This window comes from Herpailurus yagouaroundi, unplaced genomic scaffold, assembly GCF_014898765.1.
Source record: "Herpailurus yagouaroundi ecotype Mexico unplaced genomic scaffold, PumYag 209, whole genome shotgun sequence".
NCBI classification, from domain to species: Eukaryota; Metazoa; Chordata; class Mammalia; order Carnivora; family Felidae; genus Herpailurus; species Herpailurus yagouaroundi.
Genome location: NW_024412440.1, coordinates 5,788,392 through 5,811,345, shown reverse-complemented (window position 1 = coordinate 5,811,345; position 22,954 = coordinate 5,788,392). Strand labels below are relative to the sequence as shown.

Here is a 22,954-nt window from a genome sequence, read left to right as displayed (position 1 = left end):
ACTATGCTTAGTTGAAAAATTTAAATATATAAACAGAGCATTAAACCTTTAGGGATTTAGTAAAGGAGCTCAGCTCTTGATCCAAATACACTACAAAAGCCCTTGGCATTGAACTATGTATTCAAGTGTGAAGAATTCCAGTAGTTGAATGCCTTTAGATTCCCCTTACACCTCCCACCTCATCCCCAACCCCAGTCCTTTTTATTGTGTTAACTTACATCTAAGCAATTATAATCTTATAATTGAGGAGGGACACCTTTCATCTGTGTAGGGACACACTTGATAACTAATGAAAATAAAGGATACTCTTTCCAGAAAAATGCACAGGAACACACAATTGTGCATGTGAGACAGGAATCTGTAGACCAACTCAAGAGCTTACCCCTAGAGCTTTCACAGTAACCCAGACAGCAGCTAACCCAGCACCAGAAAATCACCAGTCACTTAAAATTACTACTGCCTCAGAAGAGAACTCCATCCAGACCTAATTAAATCCTGCAAAGTCTGATAGTCTACCTTTCTCCCATTTCCAACTACCTCACCCTTGCACTCCCCATGTAATTCTGTGATTATATATTCTTAGCCATGCTGTTGCCATTGGCACATACCTCATTTCCTTTTTTAGCTCAGTTATAGCACAAAATATGTTTACTTCTCTTTACTATCCATCCCTGTATCATTCCAATATTGTTCTCTGCTTCCTCTCCCTGATCTAAAGCCCCACTTCTCCTTTCCATCATTACACTTTAAATATGTCCATTATGTGCCCTGGAGGGCTCTCCCATGGTTAATGGATAATGAGCATTCCAGCATTCCCTGTAGCTCTAAAGGTGAGGCTGTTCACTCTCCCACATTCCGGGTTACTCCTTCCTCTTCCTCAGAGCTTCTCTGAGGTGACTTATTTAAAAAAGTCACTTCTTTAAGGGCGCCCTAGTGGCTCACTCAGTTAAGTGACCAACTCTTGATTTCGGTTTAGGTCATGATCTCACAAACCAGTGAGATCGAACCTTTCTTTGGGCTCTGTGCTGACAGCATGGAGGTTGTTTGGGATTCCCCCTCTCCCTCTCTCTGCCTGTCTCTCTCTCAAAATAGATAAATAAACTTAAAAATAGTCACTTCTCTAAAGCTCTTTTCTACCACACAGCTAGATTATGAGTTTCATGAAGACTTCCCATTCCCAGTTGTATCACAGAACGGAAAAACAATGCCTGTGTGCAATACTTACACCATTAAAACATGTTGATTTTTGTGATACAGACTCTGCTTGCTTGTGGGAGAACAGAAGTACATACAAATATCCATAAGTTTTTTTTTTCTTTTTTTTCCCCCCAATCCCTAGCACCCTGAACTGCTCCACATGCAGACAGAGTATACACCCCTTTATCAGGCCTGGGACAGCTGGGCCCCCCAGACCTGTGGAGCTGGGGCCAAGTACCAACCACCTGCACAGGCTCCAGTAAGGAGGAGGCCCACCCCCTGTAAACTACCCTGAAGTGGCAGCTACAGACTGACAACAGTCAGCTCCCATTTGGACTTGTTGCCTGATGGGGTCCAGGGCTTCTCCAACAGCTAGGAGTCCCTGGTGTCTCACTAAATGAAATTCCAGCCAACCAGCAAGTCCCTGTCCTATGATGGCAGGCCAGTATCCTCCAGCTCTGTCTTCATGGGGGGATACGCACATCTGGGTAGTTTACTACTCGGAGATAAGCAGATGCCTTTTGTCCCCAAGATCCTATTCCTGTGACCAGGCCTCTCTAGACCCACGTCCTGGTCCGACTCCCTAGTGACCCTCCATTAGGTTTTGAACACAAAATGTGAATGAATATTTCTTGCTGAATAAAGTATAAAACTCTATTGCAAAATTCTACTTGGTGCTGAGAAAAAAAATCAATAGCCATATAATAAACATACTTACAATAATGATGTCTTCTATTAGAAAATACGCTTTAAGTTACTGTTTATATCATTGAAATTGATTTCTGAGAAAGTCTCTGTCTCCTCAGAAACCTCTAGCTAAATATCTCTAACAGTATCCTATCTTACAATATTTTTAAATTAACTAAAATATCTGTATTCATGTTGGCTACATTTTTATCTAGACAGCATAAATACTATTTATATACTTGATTATCCAACATGAGTCCTACAGTCAGACATAGACTAATTATAATTGTGTAATTTACATCTACAGAATTCTTTTAACCAACTTCATCTATTAGCGATCTTGAAGACAGGTAGTATTATTTATGCAACCCATATGATAAAGATATTTCTATATCACATTGTATTCTCTCCTGTATATCTTGAACAATATATACATGGTGCAAATTTTCCATAGCATTCCCAAAATACTGAAGTACTAGTTTTTCAATTAACTTACAAAACAAATTCACACATTAATTTTAAAATCATAAAGCAACAAAATGATATATTTAATGACAGATTTTTACATTAATTACGAAATGTTACAGCTGAAACACTAAGAAATGCTCTTTGTATTTTATTTTGCTCTTGTTAACTTAGTCTAGGATGACCTTAACCCATTGAAATGGGTTGTTTGTTTTGAAGTGGCCATTGAACAAACACAACAACATGCTGATTTCAAATTGCCAGAGAAATGTGTCAAAAAATCTAATGTTTTTGAAGTCACCATCTGTCTGCCTGTCTGTATCTCTCTCCCTCTGTCTCTCTCTTTTTTAATTAAAGGGACCTCTTGGGGTGCTTGGGTGACTCAGTCGGATAAGTGTCCAACTTCAGCTCAGGTCATGATCTTATGTTTCGTGAGTTTGGGCCCTATGTCAGGCTTTGTGCTGACAGCTAGAGCCTGGAGCCCGCTTTGGATTCTGTATCTTCCTCTCTCTCTGCCCCTCCCCCGCTCATGCTCTGACTTTGTCTCTCTCAAAAATAAATAAACATTAATTTATAAATAAGTAAGTAAGTAAGTAAATAAATAAATAAATAAATAAATAAAATTAAAGGGGCCTTATTCTCACTTTCTCTCAGTTTTGATAAAGTCATCCGTAGTATAGTCAGAGGCAAAAAAATTCTAGTGAATTCATGGAATTTACACAATAATTCCAGATTGTGCTATGTCTTGACTTCTAGGAACTTCTATCCAAATACTTGTACTTCTTAATTGTATTTTTAAAATATTGGGGGGGAATATTCCTTAAACCAAGCTGCTTGATGACTTTTGTGTCACTGACAAAAAATGTTCTCAGAATGTTTTTAACTACGTACTATAAAATATGAATATTTGCAAAATAAATTAATATTATTTTAAAAAGTTTCATCCACATACACATTGTAAGGGAGTCTGTGTATCCAGTGCATTTCAATTAACATTAGGGTATGAAAAACCTCGACCCAATTATCAAGTCAAAAAATTACACTGAGATAAACACCATTTCATTGAAATACGTTTCCAAACTTATGACAAATGAAAATGTTAAACTGTTTTTTATAATGTAATTTTTTACATCAGTGAGACATGCAAAGATAAAAAGATGCATTTTAAACCTAGGAATAATAATGGTATGATATCATTTTAGGGTAAAGTCAGTCATACCTTTATGGCAGTGGATGCAATTTGAATGTGGTGAAGTCTCCGAAGGGTGCTGTCCCTGTCAATGAAATAGGAAGCGGCTAGTTGATGTAGCGTCTCCAGAGTGACCAAAGAGCTATTGGTGCTGGAATCACTTCCTTCAGATCTTTTGCTCAACTTCCGCTTGTCCACAAAAATTGTGAGTGACTCCTCTCCTGCATTAATAATATTTAAAATTATTCAATTTTCCACTTAAAATCAATTTTTCATTTATCTGCAGGTGAGGAAGTGTAGATTACAGACATAATGAAACAAAAGACTGATAAGTAACAAAAGGACAAGTTTTACTTTTGTGTCGCTCACCTGGTACCTAGAAAGGTACTTGAGGTATTGAAGGCTGTAAATACTGACTAGTAAATGGTGAAAAACTAGCTTTCGTGGGATGATTTCTCTGGAGTTTTTTGACTTTCATATAGTTTAGCTTACCTAAAACCCCTGTGGCACAAAAGCAAATTAAGAATGGAAAATATGTAATATGAACTTAAGTGTGGTGCATGATACAAAGTTGTATTTACTCAGAAATCTTTACTGTAGATCAGCATGACTAATGGAAACATGACCAAGCATACTACTAAACACTAGCCATTTTTTAAAGGTTTTAATATTTTAGTAATCTTTATACCCTACGTGGGGCTCAAATTCACAATATCAAGATCAAGAGTCACATGCTCCACTAACTGAGACAGACAGGTGCCCTTAGCCGTGTTTAAAGTGCAGAGAAAACATGCACAGTAATACTTTGGATTGCACGTAACTTGTTATGTGAGTGTCACGCAAGATGAGCAAACATTTCTATCATTTTTAACTTGATAAATGAGTGATGTCTTGGAATACAAGGAGTAAGTGATGCCAAACATCACATGATCACAATGGGGCCAATGGTTCTGCTCTGTCTCTCTCTCTCTCTTTCTCGTTTGCTCACTGAGGGATTGTGGGTGATAGTCTCCCATACTCGGATGATATTCAGTCTCAGGCCATGGTGTTTGGCAGAAACCAGTGATTTTTCAGAACATTAGAAGGTGCCCACAACAGGCACTAGTGTATTTTTTGTCCCTTCAAAGCACCTATGGATAGTCCTTTGCTTTTCCAGAAAAGAGTAAGCTTAGGAATGCTTTGCTTCATTCTAGGTCAGGCTGCCTGCAGATATAGACCCTTTCCTCTGTCTTCTGCCCTTTTGCCAGCTGCATTAAATACAGTATATGTCAGGAGTTTAATACTGTACTGTAGTCAACATCTGTTGGTGATAGTGAAAGTTGTCTTACACAATAATCCTCCTCTCTCTTGTCTCCCTCACACTACCCACGAAGGTTTTCAAAGGTAAGTTCAAGTTAGTTTGTTTATTTATCTTTATAAATAAATTTCTTTATATTTCTTTACTTTGTATTTTCTGTATTATTTTGTATTATGTTACAATATTATAATCATTTTATATGAATTCTTGGGGTTGTGGGATGAATCATCTGTTTTCCATTATTTCTTATGGGGAAATTCACTTTGATCTACAAGTGCTTTGATTTAAAATCATGTTTCCAGAATGAATTATGGTCGCAAATGAAGGTTTTACTATATACAAATATAGTTATGTAAATATATGTATTAAATTCAGAGGTTCCTGACATGTGGCATTATATACAAATATTATGTGTTAATAAGCTCTATGGAAATCACTAACCTCAATGGAAGATTTAAGTAGTGCCAATGGATTTTCAAAGGTGAAATTTAAGGTATAATATAATTAAGTTGCAATTTTCAATGTTCAAATGTTTATAAGAATATCAATGTTATTTAAGCTTAACTTTAAGAACTTGCTATCTACAGATTTCCATATTCTTGGATATTCATCTAACACACAATTGTCAGAATTGATGCTTACTCTTATTCTTTCAGTAACCCACTGTTTAGGGGGCATTATGCCAGCTTAGAAAGTGACAACCCAGTTTTAGAAAATACCAAATAAATAAAATAATATTAATTTTAAAATGACACAGCCTTGGAGACTATTCAATCCTAAGTAACAGCTTATATTTATCCACAAGAGATCAGGTCAACTGATATCAGAAATAAAGTATTAACAGTGTTATTTCTGAAAGGTCACATTCTCAGTTTGTATTTGGATCCTCACAGGCAGAGTAGAAATCAAGCAGCCTGAAAAAAAAATCAAGCAGCTGAAAAAAAAAAAAAAAAAAAAAAACAACTCTCAAAAATATGAATGAGTAGGTCCAATTATGAACAGCATTAGGTCATGTGCATGATAAATGGTTTTCAGGTGAGAACATCTGGAGGAGAAAAGTGAATATATATGCAAATTACTACACAAGCAAATAAAAAGTCCCCACTGACTACTTACCCCCAGAAAAAGAGGATTAACTAGTGTGGAAATTTGAGTGAATGTATCTCAGAAAGACCAGTGAATCGTAGAAAAAAAAAATCACCTATGTGCCAAGTTTGGGAGAGAATACCAAAACAAACAACATCCTGTACATGGATGTAGAAAAAAACAGTTGTGTGGTAGTCTGAGAACTCATAATGAGGGTGTATCACAGATGCAAGTGCTATGGTCTGAATGTTTGTTCCCCTCAGAATGTATATGTGAAATCTTAGCCCCCAAAGATGAAGGGATTAAGAGGTGGTGCTTTGGGGAGGTGTTTAGATCAGAGCCCACATCAATGGAATTAGTGCCTTTATAAAAGAAGTTCCAAGAGAGCTCCCTTGCCCCTTCCGCCACATGAAAATACAAGACTATGCAATACTGAAAAGGGCTCTAACCTAACCATGATGGTACTTTGACCTTGGACTTCCAGGTTCCAGAAGAGTGAGCAATAAATTTCTGCTGTTTATAAGCCACCCAGTCTGTGGTGTTTTATTGCAGCCCAAATAGCCTAATACAGCAAGAGGCAGGTCTTATGAAGTAAGGTTAAAAACAAAATGACAAAGATCTTGGTAAATGTAAATTAAAAGAAAACAAAGTTAACAATCTTGATATCAGATATTGTAGAATTCGGACCAAATATTAATAAGTGAGAAAAAGAAAAACACTGCATAGTGAGTACTAAAGACTGAAACTTGTCAAGTTGTTTTAATGACAACACTTTTAATAAAGCAGAAAATACCGGAGATATAGGTTAAAATAGTACAAGAAATGCAAATTCAAAATATATTGATATAGCACTTTGCAATTACGGAATTTTCCCAAATCCGAAAGTTTGACAACCTTGCCATAGATGTTGGCAAACTGGAAGGAAACATGCCCTCTGATATATTGCTGATGGTAATGCAAAATGATGTAACCAGAGAGAAATCTGGCAATAGTTAGCAATGATTGACTCAGCAGTTCTACTTTTAAAATCTATCCCAAAAAACACTGATTAAGATATGCAAAAAGCTTCCTACTGTGGCTTTATTTGAAATATTTGTAGCAACCCAGAGACCTCATCAGTAAGAATAAACTATGTTGCATCTACAAAGTAGAATACACTGCAGCCACAAGAAAGAAGTGAGAGGGGCGCCTGGGTGACTCAGTTGCTTCAGCCTCTGACTTGATTTGGGCTCCATTCATGATCTCCCGGTTTGTGGGTTGTCTGGCATTGGGCTCTGCACTGACAGTGTGGGAGCCTGCTTGGGATTCTCTGTCTCCCTCTTTCTCTGCTCCTTCCCTGTACACATGCTCTCTGTCTCTCATTCTCTCTCTCTCAAAAATAAATAGACATTAAAAACAGAAAAGAAAAAAAGTGAAAATGACTTAAAACATTTATTCACATAAGTAAGTTTTATGAGTTTAATATTATGACTAAAACAAATTTGTGGATGATTTGGCAGTTCTCAAGTGATTTTATTTAGAAAGTACACCGAAATATCCAAGTTTAGCCTCCTTGCATTTACAGTGTTTTCTACAGATTCCTGTAGATGGAAAGAAGCGTAACTATCTATTCTTTGAAATAATATCTAATTTTTCTTCAATTCAGTGATACATTAAATCTAAAATATTGGTTCAATTGATTTATTAGAAATTAGTTTTGCCTTCTGGAGATTCAAGAAAGCCTTTTAAATACGTAAGGAGAGTCATCCTCACGGTCTCTTTTTGTATAGTAGTGACTTTTCTTATTACTGGAGCTGTCCAACATGAATTGAAAAAGTATACATCATTGATCAGAGGAGATAATTAGACCACTAGAATGGACTCTTTCACTGAATTATGAGGTACTGGAAGGAAGAAAAATATAGAATTAATTGTTATAGTTTCAATGTAACTATGCCAACTGCTAGTGCCAAACAGATTTGAGCTTTAATACTGGCTTATATTTAGTAACTGAATGACCTTGAATTGTATAACTTGACTCAATTTCCTCTCATGGAACTTGAGTATAGTATTCCTTCTACTAAGAGGAGCTATAGGCATGAAACAGATAACATCCATAAAAGGTTTAGAATACGACTAGACTGCAGTAAGAATTTGAAAGTTGTTGGCAAGGTATTATTCTCTTTTACTCACCCAATTTCTTAAACTTAAAATAAAATAACTCATTCCATATCTGCACATTTCTAGTAATTTTAGCTGCATTGTCATATTTGTGATGGACAGAAGCCTCTATTTCTACTTCTTTTACATATCCATGAACCCTGGTCCTACAATCTGTATCCACACATAGAAAGTAAATATCTCTCAAAATAGTCCTTTAAATACTGTATCCCTCTATATGTCTTCACTCTTCTGATGAAAACTCCTTAGAAGGAATTTTATTAATTCCTTTGTAGGCCCTCAGTTGAGTCATATCTCATGCAAAAAGAGAGGAGTAGCATAAACTTATTTTAAAAGCAAATTAAAATACTTGATTTAAAAATATTTTGCAGACAGGTGCCTGGGTGGCTCTGTTGGTTAGGTGTCCAACTGTTGATTTCAGCTCAGGTCATGATCCCGTGGTTTGTGGGTTCCAGCCCAGTGTCAGGTTCCTGACAGCTCAGAGCCTGCTTGGGATTCTCTCTCTCTCCCTCTCTCTCTGCCCCTCCCTTGCTTGCACACACACTCTCTCTCTCCCTCTCTCTCAAAATAAATAAATAAACTTAAAAAAAAAAAGAATATTTTGCAGATGTTAGAGTGCCTCATGATAATTTAGAAAATGACACGTAACAAAAACTAAGGATTACTATTTCAGAGTGGTCCTACATTACAATATGAATGATAACAAATCCTAATATAAGTTCAAGCAATCAAAGATGTGCATAGAAAAAAGGTGGCCCATAATCATCATCATGAGTAACAGTAGTTTCCATTCATTATCTACTGGAGATTAAAAGACAATATTTCCTTTGTTTTCCAAAGTGTCTACATTTGCTTGTAAGGTACAGGTCAATGTGTTTTCCTCCTTCTATCCTGAGAGTAAATATATATTATAGTGCACAGAGACAATCAAAGGAAAAATATTGTAAATATTAATATACTTTTATCACTAGTTTTAGTTCAATCTTTGTTGTTATTAATTTGAAGGAATTATGATAAAATATGAGAAAGGAAAACATGAGTTTTGGAGTCAGCTGTATAGGAAGGTAAATCCTGACAGCCCACAGGCCCCTAACTTGATGACTATGGGTCTTTGGTAAAGTACATGCCCTTAGCCTTCCCATTTCTAAAAGACAGGCAATAGCTTACTCTCACCTGTTTGAAAAGACTAAGCAATATAATTCCTCCATAGATCCTGGCAGAACACATCTAAGGTGCACAATAAATGTTGGTTTCCTCTATTTTCTTTCCTTTTTTTTTTTTTTTTTTTTTTTTTTTGCTTAGGGCCTAACAGCAAATGAGAAGGTTTTAAATTTTTATAAGTTAGCATTTCATAGATATTGTATTTCACCACAGGAACCTGGACTTAGTCAAAACTGGTTTCTACTGGATCTTATAATCAAGATATATGGGATTATTAGAGATAGCAGTTGGTTATTCTTTCTAAGAATTGGATAAAGGGAATCCATTCAGAAGCTGCCCATAGTTCTTGTCTACAGTTGAACATTAATCCATGCATGCAGGAGCTTTCCCTGCAGTGAAGCATGAGAGGCAGTTTAAATTACCCTAATTGTTCTCTCATGAATACCTTGTTTTAAACCCTTAGTTAACAACAGACAACATTGCGATGTAAGCTGGGTAGTTTATGCTAAATTTCAAGTGTTATAAATCATGGATTGTTAAATATCTAAGATATTTTAACAAAGCTACTCAATCTACATTGAAAAGAGGCCTATTTCTTTCCTCTAAGAGATCTGGTCTTTTTAGGTTATATATAACTACCATGTTTTGAGTATGTTTATGGTCTTCATGTTCTTTGAAACTTTCACAGTCAGTCTTAAGGAAGAATGCATTTTGGATTTTAATTGTAACTTTTTTCTTAAGTGTTTGATTATAAAAGTTCATCCAAATTCTACATAAATAACACAATATTCAGATTTGAAAACAGATATTATTCAACCAACTAAAATTTGTGTTCGTATGCCATTTTTATTCATATTTTTTTAAGCCAGCTGTAACTCATAAGCATGACATGAGTACCAAAGGGCATCCACACATTTTGTAAAAACTAAATGTGATTCTGAAAATGATTCAACATTCTGAGTTTGTTAGAAAGTGAAAAGGATTAATGACTGTGGATATAAAAAGATGTGATCATTTCACACAGAAATCATGCAGCTGTGTCTTTTATAACTAAAATACTGTGGTCATTTATGGACATTAAGAGCACATATTGAAAAATGCTTTTAGGGAGAATGCAAAACAGAAGACAATAAAACAATAACAAAAAACAATCATGACCTTAATGTCATCCTATGATTGGCTCGTAAGAGGTGATGAGGTACATTTGATATGCAATGGACCTCACAATAATGTATTTTTCTGTCCTAATTTTCAAATCATCTATGTTATGTCCATGAAGAAGAGAAATTTTAAAGAACTTTTGCCCTATTATATTTTCCTTGGATTTTCTCAATCTGCATTCTCTCATATATATATATATAGATATATATCTATATATATATATATGGTTACTGAGGATAAAGGTAATGCTTTCAAAAAGTCAGAACAGGGGCGCCTGGGTGGCTCAGTCAGTTAAGCGTCTGACTTCAGCTCAGGTCATGATCTCACGGTCCGTGGGTTCGAGCCCCGCGTTGGGCTCTGTGCTGACTGCTCAGAGCCTGGAGCCTGTTTCGGATTCTGTGTCTCCCTCTCTCTCTGCCCCTCCCCTGTTCATGCTCTGTCTCTCTCTGTCTCAAAAATAAACAAACATTAAAAAAAAAATTAAAAAAAAAGTCAGAACAAGTCAGAAAACAATGAATAATAGAATGAATAAAAGCATCCTAAGGATAAATAAATAATGATGATGCAGTCGATTGCATTATCTTTGTAATTATTTTCTGCACTATCATGGATGCAAACACGCATACATGGATCAATGGTCCATTGTAAAGAAGAACTATAAACAGTTCATGGGTGATTCCCTTTAAACTGGAATTGGAAAGGATAACACTCTGGTCAGTAGAATACATAAGAGCCAGTAGGTCATGATCTAGTAAAAGTTTTTGAGAAGCATTGCAAAGTTACACAAACTCTTTAGCTTTTTGTATTTGCCAGGAGGACAGGGTGTTCCAAAGAGAACTTTCTTCAACTTGATTCTTGGAATGAGGAGACAACCAGAGCAGAATCATGGAGGATCCACAATCAAAGCATATTAGGGAGACACAGCTATTATAGTTAAAGTCCACTGAAGGTTGTTCGTTTGTTTATTTTGTGTTTTATTTCTTTAATATGATGACAATAACTCTTATATGTTGACTGTATTTTATGTTGTCATTGTTCTGCTTTTGTTTTGTTTTTTTTAAATTTTTTTTTCAACATTTATTTATTTTGGGGACAGAGAGAGACAGAGCATGAACGGGGGAGGGGCAGAGAGAGAGGGAGACACAGAATCGGAAACAGGCTCCAGGCTCTGAGCCATCAGCCCAGAGCCTGACGCGGGGCTCGAACTCACGGACTGCGAGATCGTGACCTGGCTGAAGTCGGACGCTTAACCGACTGCACCACCCAGGCGTCCCTCATTGTTCCGCTTTTGGATCAGTGTACCAACCTATAACATATAACATTCTGTTCAGACAAACACATACACACACACGCACACACACACACACTTTAAACTTATGGCAGATGTCTGCCTGGTCATTCAATTTCCTTACACTGGAAGATCTGATTGTAAATGTCTGTTTTGCTTTTTGTCAGGTTTACTTATAAAGAACTGCTATAAAAATCTTTCTCTTAGGAATAATCAGTGCAAACACAGCTTAATGTAATTGTAGGTTTTACTTTTGATGTAAAATTTTAACTGAAAAACATTATCCTACTTTTTGGTAATGAGAGATTACATTATTTCTTGTGCTAAAATATGATAATATTTTGCTCACTACCAATGAGCATTCTTACTTAGTTTAACATGTTAAAAGGTAAACATCCTGATGACATCTTTCTACTAATGTAGTGTTCTTGAAAAAAAAAAAAAAAACAGTGGTTCGGAAACAAATAGATATTAAAAAACATCAATCTGAGAAAACTAGGCTTCTGACAAGAAGCAGAGCCAAATATATAAAAGAAGTAAAAACAGACTTGTTGGCTTAACACCAATTGGCATCTGCAAGATATTACGGAAAGGAAATAACTGGTCTTATAGAGCCTCAACAAAGAAACATAATGTGTTTTGCAAAACACTCCAAATGAGAGCAATTGACTTTATGATTATTAACAGTTATCCCCCACAACATCTGAGAAAATTCTAAGCAAAATTACCCAGATCATTATATTCTCTATAGAACAATGACATGAAAGAAGAACTAGAAATAAATAGTTCCTATGTCAGATGAAACTGAATCAACCCTGAGTGAAATGCAATGAAGTCCCCTCTATGTTGGAGTTGTTTACAAACTATGTTATAATGAACATTTTTGTTACATATATAGTTATAGACTCCTGTTATTATTTTGGTAACATTAATTTTCAGAAGTGAGACTTCTGGAAGAGTTAAGAACACTCTAAATTTATATAGATACTCTAAACAGTGCTGTTCAAACTTAATGTGCATATAAATCACCCACAGATCTTGTTAACATGTAGATTCTGATTCATTAATCTGAGATGGAATCTGAGACTCTGCAGTTCAAACAAACTCCAAGGTGGTGCTGGCGTTGAACCATGAACCACACTTGAGTAATGAGGCTCTAAACCACAGTAAACTTATTACCAGTTTAAACGTCTGTATTTATTAGTCACCTGTGTGTTCCTTTAAGGAAGGTCTTGGGTCTTTGCATTGTTCTAGGTAACTCAGCACGTGTTTGTCAAACAGTGGACATTTATCTACCTTACCAAAGTGCTATGAAGAGGAAAAAAACAAACATATAATTTATAAAATTCCAAAACTTAACATTTATCTTTTGACTTAGTTGCCAGTAAGGTCATTATTAAGATCAAGCGGCATAGCAATTTTAATCCCATTTTCTTTTGTGTTATATATATGATTATTTATATAAATGGCTTCAAAGCATTTCAATAGATAACTGTCTTATAAACCAATAAAACTTAATTAACAATATTGCTTTAATTTTCACTTTTAAAACATTTAATTTATCAGAGAAATATTAGAGATACAAGGTGAAAGAGAGAGATGAGAGACTGAGACAGAGAGGAACGGATATAACTAATCTTAAGTAGCATGAGTATATACTTATTTCTAAAAAACAGTATGGCAGGTTTTTTTTAAGTATTTTTTTTTTCCTTTTCAATACCATTAGCTTAATGATTCCCTGGGTTACAAGTTTCAGAAAAGATTGCTTTTCCTTTCAGTTTTTTTCTTAAAGCAGACTATGCATTCTAATAGAGGAAATAGTTCCATGCATTTTCAGTGAGTATTTCTTTTTGTTCAAGAAATAAATTACATATATATTTTTCAGATTTGCTCCTTTAATTATGTTATAGTTAAACTAAAATAAAATAATTTATATTTCCTAAGATGAGGCCAAATGAAAATGAGAAACACAGTCACTAATCAATTTTGAAAGAGGGTTGTATATAATGTAGAGTTAAAACTATCTGTGGACACTTTATACAGAATGTAATTTACATAGAGAAGAGTGAGACTTGAGTATTTCTGAAATTAAACAAGGATATTTGGAATCTTACCCTCATAAGGATGCAAGGAAATTTTTAAAAATTGAATTGCTGTTCTACCTATAGTGTATATTACTGCCTGACTCTGCTCTGTTCTTCTTGAAAGAAATACACATGCAAGCAACATATGGTAACACTTTTCAAGCTAGAGCTTTGCAACCATAACAACTTATATACTAAGTGGTTATTGAGGTAGTATTCATTATTATAAATTTTTTAACATTTATTTATTTTTGAGAGATGGAGAGAGACAGAGCATGAGTGGGGGAGGGGCAGAGAGAGAGGGAGACACAGAACCCGAAGCAGGCTCCAGGATCCGAGCTGTCAGCACAGAGCCCGACACGTGGCTCAAACTCACGAACTGTGAGATCATGACCTGAGCCGAAGTCGGATGCTTAACCAACTGAGCCACCAAGGAGCCCCAGTAGTATTCATTATAATGAATAACTATGCTAGTAAGTTAATGCTACTGTGGACATTCAATCATGTGTTTTTCCATTGTAATAACAAAGCAAATATTTTCTTTATATAAAAAAATTATATATCTGATAAAATGCTTAAGTTGAATAATGGGGTAATGACAAGATATGTTCTCATAAGAAGCACTTGCAGGAAAAAAATTAATAAAAACCACACACATTAAAAAATATAACTATTTCCACTAAAAATTTAATCATGGCTTTTAAAACTCTGTGCATTCAAAGCCAGTAGTCAAACAGGACTTGTTTTTATGTTACTGAGAGTGAAAAATATTTTCCAAAGTTGCAAATGAACAAATCTTAATAGATTATCTAGTTGCTTCTAGAATGAATTTGAGTTTGAGTTTTTAAAACTATCTCTATCAAGTAAAGAGTGCTTTTCCCTGCACTCCTCTTCCTGGGAAGGTGTTTTTCCCAAACAATCCTCATTGTCCCTGCATTCCTGATTCTACCAGAAGAAGCGCAGTGAGTGAGTTAACAGAGAGGCTGGTGTAGGAGAGCAACTTATGTGAGTAACCCCACCTCTTCCTCTTTCTCTACAGGTTGTGCTTGTCAGGAGAGAGCACAAGCTTTGTTCTCCTCTTCAGTGTGTTAGGCTTTAGAGAGCCTGGGTTGATAGGGAACCACACATATGCTCTTGAGACTATATGTGGCTCAGGGCTGTAACAATGACTCTTACACAAATCTGCATAATACTGGAGATGGGGATCAGGTCCCATTTAAAATTACTATAGGGGTACAAGGGTGGCTCAGTAGGTTGAGTGTCAGACTCTTGATTTTCGCTCAGGTCATGATCTCACAGTTCATGGGATCAAGCCCCACATCGGGCTCTGCACTGACAGCACAGAAGCTGCTTGGGATTCTCTCTCTCCCTCTCTCTCTGTCCCTCTCCCACTAGTGTACTTGTGTGTGCTCTCTCTCTCTCTCTCTCTCTCTCTCTCTAATAAATAAACATTAAAAAATAAAATTGCTATAAACATTTTGTTACAAGGTTTTATAAAATTTTAAGTGCAATTTTTGGGCTCCATCTTGCATAGTCTTTTGTCTTTTTCATTTGGTGCAGAACCTAGGTTTGTTGCTTCATAGTAGGCACCCTCCCTCTCCCGTCAACCCAGTAGGTTTAAGATCTTTTTCTTTTTTTTCCTATTCTCATTTGTTGTTGTTCTATATTCAGTACACAGATACACTTTTATTTCAGTGTTTGTCATATATTGTATTATAATGAAATATATTATAAAAGCAGTCATGAAATATATTCCATAGCTAGAAATCAATATATCCCAGTAGTGCAATCTTTTTCAAGATTGATTCTTCAAATTGAGTAGCTTAGTTTAGATATTTAACCAGTGATGGAGTTTAGATATCATTATCCAAATAGAAGCAAGCTGAATTACTCTATTGATAAATAGTCTGGAAGCTATAAGATGAAATAAATGTGGAAAATGATATAGATTGAAGAAGTTTTTTTTATAATTTATTTTTCCCTATAGGGAGATAATTCAATCACTGGCTTTATCTATCATAAAATATCCCATTAAAGGCTTCAAATATGCTATCCAAAGTTTTATGTCTAAGTCAATAATATGATGTACTAAATAACTCAGGGAAAAAAGACATTTTTCATTTATTTGTTTTTCATCACCGTAGTACTGACAGTGAATATTTTATACTCAACTCGTTTCCAAATGTTTAAATTTAGTTGAAGATCTAGTTACTTAAGAAGCAAAAACAACTGTCTTTTCATTTAAAATGTTTACTTATATACATAACATCCTCAGTGTGCTATTATTAGGGTTGTTACTTACTCAGTTAAGAGAGAGAATTAGCTCCAATTAAACACCACAAATCTCATTTTTTAATGGAAAAACACAATTTCATGTTCAACTAGGTAAAACATGTAAAACTAAACTACACTTACAGCAACAAAAAAGGCTTAGTGTAATTACAACAGCAATATTTAAAAAATCGTCTGAAATCAAGCTGGTGTAGTTGTTAATTGTAAATAGTTTATATCCTTAAGCTACGTAAATAATTTCATGCATTTTAGCTAAATTATTAACATCATCCAGCAGAGATTCCTGAAAGAAAACATAAGTAATATTTACAGAAAAAAAAGAAAATTCCAATAGAAAATATAAGGAACACTAAATCTAAGTAATAGTCAGAGGTTAGAAGGCTAGTGAGTATGGCAATTCTATTTCTTCCCCTTCTTCACCCCCCAGCCCCACCTTACTCCACTCTGCCTTTAATAAAATGCTTGAATAAGACTTAAATAACTAAAGAAAAGCAATTTTAAGAGACTATATTATCATCATTGAATAATCAACCTGAAGAAAAGATTTAATCCCACAAAGGATTTTTGAACCATGTTCATAAAAACAAATAAAAACATACACAACAAAAACCAATCTGAAGGCCCAAATGTGGCATTCACAATGCCAAATCAATGAAAACAATTAAAAAGTCACCTTTTTAATTTCTGTCTCTGCCTTTCCCCTGTTACTTTCTTCTTTTCTTATTTGGAGAATATATTTTATATTCCGAAATTCTTCTCCACAATGAAGCCTGATAGGAGTATAAGACTACTGAACTTAAAAAAAAAATAACATTTAAGTATTATTGAGAGACATAGAACATGAGCGTGGGAGGGGCAGAGAGAGGGGGAGACACATAATCTGAAGCAGGCTCCGGGCTCTGAGCTGTTAGCACAGAGCCTGAAATGGGGCTGTAACTCACAAACCATGAGATATGACCTGAGCTGATGCCAGATGTTTAACTGACTGAGCCAGCCAGGTGCTCCCAAACCACTGAACTTTTTAAAGGAATTTAGGGTGACAGGATGGCTCAGTCATTTAAGCGTCCAACTCTTGATCATGGCTCAGGTCATAATCTCATGGTTTGTGAGTTAGAGCCCCACATGGGGTTCTGCATTGACAGTCTAGAGCCTGCTTGGGACTCTCTCTCTCTCCACCTTTCTCTCTGTCCTTTCGCCATTCATGCTCTCTGTCTCTCTCTCAAAGTAAGTAAACTTAAAAAATAAAAATAAATAAAATAAGTTAGAGTAATGATTTTCACTTTTACTTCAGATTTTACTGTATTAATAATCATTGACCTCACTAACCTATATAGATGCAGCTTTCACAGAATAAGTTTTTATAATTATTGGGATATTTTATAATTATTTCTATCTGCACTGCTGTAATAACAATAACATGAGTGCATTACATGTTTACATCATACCATATATTGTGCCAAGAGTATTTTCCTACATAGACATTAATCTTCCCATGACCCTACAACATAGATATTACTCTCCCACTTTCTCCTAAAAACAACCTAAAATCAGAGAAGTTACTTAGCATTTTTTAACAATTTCACAATTAGTTAAAAAAAGATGGGGGAGTTAATTTTCAATACCAGCTTTGTCTGATCTCTTCATCGTATTATTTAGTGTATTGATTTATGGAGGACAGAGATAATGAGTTTTCATGGCTGACCTTTCTTGTCTCCCAGAACCATCTACATCTTCCACCTGTAATTCCTTAAGGCCACCTGACACTTATATTTCCTCAATGTGCCCAGGAATTTCCTTTACCAACTTCTCCATGCCTTGCTCACCTGCTCTTGCTTGCATCCTGATTCTCTCCAATTCTGAATCTTTGTTTAACCGACTGTTTTGGTTCTTTGTGTTTGCTTTTCATTCACCTTTCTTCTTGAATTAGATCTCGGTTACTCTCTGTGTGTATCATATTTTTGACATCTATTTGGTGAACTTGAAAACCACAGCCTCTAAGCAAAATGCAATCTCACATATTAATTTAACAAATATTTCATAAGTAGAAAGGGGGAGGGGCAAAGTTGGTGGAGCAGCATGGAAATTTTCTGTTTCTTTCATTCTTGAAATGCAGCTATGTCAGCATCAAACCATTTTGCACACCCAGAAAATTGATCTGAGCACCGATCAACAATCTGCATAACTTAAGGCACATAACTTGGCAGGTATGTGGCACAGAGAGGTACAATGGGGAAGAGAGAAGCTGCAGGGGCGTGGAGAGTTGTTTTTGTTTGCAGAGACAGGACAGAGATGGAGCGGGGGAGAGTACAAGAAAAGCACTTTCCTCAAAAGCAGCTGGAGCAATAGAGTAGAAACACTCTCAGGAACTGAACAAGCAAGGGAGAAAGGAGAAGTTTTGTTGACTTTAGGACTCTATAAACAGGGGAGCGCAGAGTTGGAAACTCCGCAGCTGGAAACCTGGCGGTGGTCTGGTAGGAAGAACAAATCCTCAGGAGCAGACAGCAAGGTCCAAGGGGTCCTCAGGCCACACGGGAAAAGATGGTTCCCCGGCCAGGAAGACATTTGGTAGAGGCCGTGCAGTGTACACACAGGAAAAGGTCCCAGCGGACCCCAGATTACAGCCACACTTGCTGGTGGAACAAAGATGCTAAGGTATGAAGAAGCCTGGTACCAGATGTGTGTTGTGATTTACCATAGTCCTTGAACCGCTGCTGCTACATGATCATGTGAAATTTTTCTGGGACATTGGGCTTCTACAGTGGTGCAGTCGCATGACTGTTCTCAGGGTGGCCGACAACTGGCCCCGACTCCACAAGACCCTTCTCCAGAAGCTAGGAGCAGGTTCAAGCTACAGGACCTTCAGAAGTGAAGGGTTTGGAAACACAGCCCCATCTCAGATAAAATTTGGGAGGTAGGTACCACTTGGCAGGCTGACAGCTTGGTCCCAGGCAGTGGAGATGCAGGTAGCGGATGGAAGCTCGAGACAAAGGAGAGGTGCTTGATTGCCATTTGGTGAGAGCACAGAGATTTGATGCTAGAGACTGGGAAGATGGAGGATGTCATTTTCACCTCCCCTGCCCATGCGCATAGACATATAAGCAAGCCACACCAATCCACCCTAGTATGCTAAGCAGTAATACCTAGTGGAGTATAGAGTGATTAAACCAAGTCTTGTCCACCTACATCAAACATGCCCTAGAGGCACCACAAGTTTCCCCCCCTGCTTAGTGCTTAGTATACATACTATAAGTACGTACTTCATAGTTTGATTTCTAGGGGAAACTGCATGTAATTTTGTTAGGATTTCATTCTGTCCGATGGTCCATCTAATTTTATTTTTCTTATTCTTGGATACAAAAAGAGACTTTTTTTCTGTTTTTATAAAAAAGAGTTTATTTTTCTACTATATTTTACTACTTTTTGTAAATTGTTTAGTCTATTTTACTTTATTCATTTCATTTTATTCTATGTTATTGTATGACTTTTTTTAAATTTTTAAACATATCTTACTTTTTTTTCATTTTTTTTCTTTTCTTTTATTTCCCTTTCTTCTCTCTTCTATCAAGCTTCTTTCAACAACCAGAAGAAAACACACCTTGGATCTAGCTTTCTTTATTTGATTTTGTGTGTGTTCTTTTTAATTTTTTTTTAATTTTATTTTTAATTCTATAAACTCTTTTCTTTCTCCAAAATGATGAAATGAAGGAATTCACTACAAAAGAATGAACAGGAAGAAATGACAGCCAGGGACTTAATCAACACAGATATAAACAAGATATCTGAAACAGAATTTAGAGTCACAATAATAAGAATACTATCTGGGGTTGGAAAAAATCATAGAATCCCTCTCTGTAGAGATAAAAGCAAAATCTAGTCAGGATGAAGTTAAAAATGCAATAACTGAGATGGAATCTCAAATGGATGCCACAGAAGCAAGGGTAAATGAAGCAGAGCAGCGAATCAGTGATAGAGAAGACAAACATATGGCAAATAATGAAGCAGAAAAAAAGAGGGAAACTAGGGCAAAAGAGCACGATATAAGAATTAGAGAAACTCAGTGACTCATTAAAAAGGAACACCATCTGAATCATAGGGGCCCCAGAAGAGGAAGAGAGGGTAAAAAGAGTAGAAGGTTTATGTGAGCAAATCATAGTGGAAGACTTTCCTAACCTGGGCAAAGACACAGACATCAAAATCCAGGAAGCACAGAAAACTCCCATTAGATTCAACAAAAACTGATCATCAACAAGGCATATCATAGTCAAATTCACAAAATATACAGACAAGGAAAGAATTATGAAAGCAGCAAGGAAATAAAAAAGGCCTTAACCTATAAGGGAAGACACATCAGTTTCACAGCAGACCTATCCACAGAAGCTTAACATGTCAAAAAAGAGTGGCAGGATGTAGTCAATGTGCTGAGTTGGAAAAAATTTGCAGCCAAGAATTCTTTATCTAGCAAAGCTGTCATTCAAAATAGAAGAAATAAAGAATTTACCAGACAAACAAAAACTACAAGCATTTGTGACTTCTAAACCAGTTTTGCAAGAAATTTTAAGGGGACTCTCTGAGGGGAGAAAATATAAAATAAAACAAAAAAGACCAAAAGCAACAAAGACTAGAAAGGACCAGAGAACACCACCAGAAACTTCAACTCTACAGGCAACACAATGGCAATAAGTTAATACCTTTCATTATCCACTCTTAATGTCAAAGGACTAAATGCTCCAATCAAAAGACATAGGGTAACAAAATGGATGAGAAAACAAGTTCCATCTATATGCTGTTTACAAGATACTCATTTTAGAGCTAAAGATACCAGCAGATTGAAAGTTAGGGGATGGAGAACCATCTATCATACTAATGGTTGCCAAGGAAAGCTGGAGAAAGCCATAGTCATATCAGATAATCTAGATTTTAAAATAAAGACTGTAACAAGAGATGAAGAAGGCATTGTATCATAATTAAGGAGTGTATCCACCAAGAAGGTCTAACAATTGTAACCATTTATGCCGCAAATGTGATGGATCCAAATATATCAATCAGTTAATCACAAACATAAAGAAACTCATTGACAATAATACCACAGTGATGGAGGACTTCAACACCCCACTTGCAGCAATGTAAGCAGGAAATCAACAAGGAAATAATGGCTCTGAATGATTCACTGGACTGGATGGGCTTAACGGATATATCCAGAACATTTCATCCTAAAGCAGCAGATCTTCTTGAGTGCACATGGAACATTCTCCAGAATAGAGCACATACTGGGACACAAATCAGCCCTCAACAAGTACAAAAAGATCGAGATCATACCTTGCATATTTTCACACCACAACACTATGAAAGTCAAAATCAACCACAAGAAAAAATTTGGAAAGACAACAGATACTTGGAGACTAAATAACATCCTACTAGAGAATGAATGGGTTAACCAAGAAGTTAAGGAGGAAATTAAAAAGTACATGGAAGCCAATGAAAATGATAACACCACAGTCCAAAGCCAAAATCTCTGGGATGCAACAAATATGGTCATAGGAGGGATTTATATAACAATTCAGGCCTTCCTAAAGAAGAAAGAAAGGTCTCAGGTACACAACATTAATGTTACACCTTAAAGAGCTGGAAAAAGAACAGCAAATAAAACCCCAAACCAGAAGAAGATTGGAAAAAAAAAGATTAGAGTGGAAATCAATGCTATGGAAAACAAAAACAAAAACAAAACCAAAACAAAACAAAACAAACAAACAAAAGCAGTAGAAAAGATCAATGAAACCAGGAGCTGGTTCTCTGAAAGAATTAACAAAATTGATAAACCCCCTAGCCAGTTTGATACCCCAAAAAAGGGAAGGACCCAAATAAATAAAATCAAGGATGAAAGAGGAGAGATCATAACCAACACTGCAGAAATAAAACAAAAATAAGAGAATATTAGGAGCAATTATATGCCTATAAATTGGGCAATCTGGAAGAGCTGGACAGATTCCTAGAAACATATAAACTACCAAAACTGAAACAAGAAGAAATAGAAAATTTGATCAGACCCATAACCAATAAAGAAAATTAATTAGTAATCAAAAACCTCCCAGGGGCACCTGAGTGGCTCAGTTGGTTAAGCTTCCAACTTCAGTTAGCAGTCTGTGAGTTCAAGCCCCGCATTGGGGTCTTTGCTGACACCTCAGCACCTGGAGCCTACTTCAGATTCTGTGTCTCCCTCTCTCTCTGCCCCTACCCTGCTTGTGCTCTATCTCTCTCTGTCTCTCAAAAATGAATAAATATAAGAAAAAAATCCCAAAAAACAAGAGTCCAGGGCCGGGTGGCTTTCCAGGGGGATTCTACCAAACGTTTAAAGAAGAGTTAACACCTATTCTCTTGAAGCTGTTCCAAAAAATAGAAATGGAATAAAAACTTCTAAACTCTTTCTATGAAGCTAGCATTACCTTGATTCCAAAACCAGACAGAGAACCCCCCACTAAAAAGGAGAAGTATGGACTAACTTCCCTGATGAACATGCATGCGAAAATTCTCAACAAGGTACTAGCCAACTTGTTCCAACAATGCATTAAAATAATTATTTACCATGATCAAGTGGGATTCATTCCTGGGCTGCAGGGCTGGTTTGATATCTACAAATTAATCAATGTGATACATCACATTAATAAAAGAAAGGGCAAGAATCACATCATACTCTCAATAGATGTAGAGAAAGCATTTGACAAAATATAGCATCCTTTCTTGATAAAAACCCTCAAGAAAGTAGGGATAGAAGGATCATACCTCAAGATCATAACAGCCATGTAGGAGAGACCCATTGCTAATATCATCCTCCATGGGGTAAAACTGAGAGCTTTCCCTCTAAGGTCAGGAACATGACAAGGATGTCCACT

General features: G+C 36.1%; 1 protein-coding gene across 3 annotated transcripts in view; it reads right to left on the bottom strand.

Moving 5' to 3' along the window:
- Positions 1 to 22,954, bottom strand: part of BRINP3 (BMP/retinoic acid inducible neural specific 3) — a 402,427-nt gene that overhangs the window by 190,264 nt on the left and 189,209 nt on the right. For all 3 annotated transcript variants that reach the window (XM_040453613.1, XM_040453615.1, XM_040453614.1), the window contains exon 4: positions 3,569 to 3,759. In XM_040453613.1, coding sequence (XP_040309547.1) covers positions 3,569 to 3,759 — 191 coding nt within the window. The remainder of the gene's footprint in view (positions 1 to 3,568; positions 3,760 to 22,954) is intronic.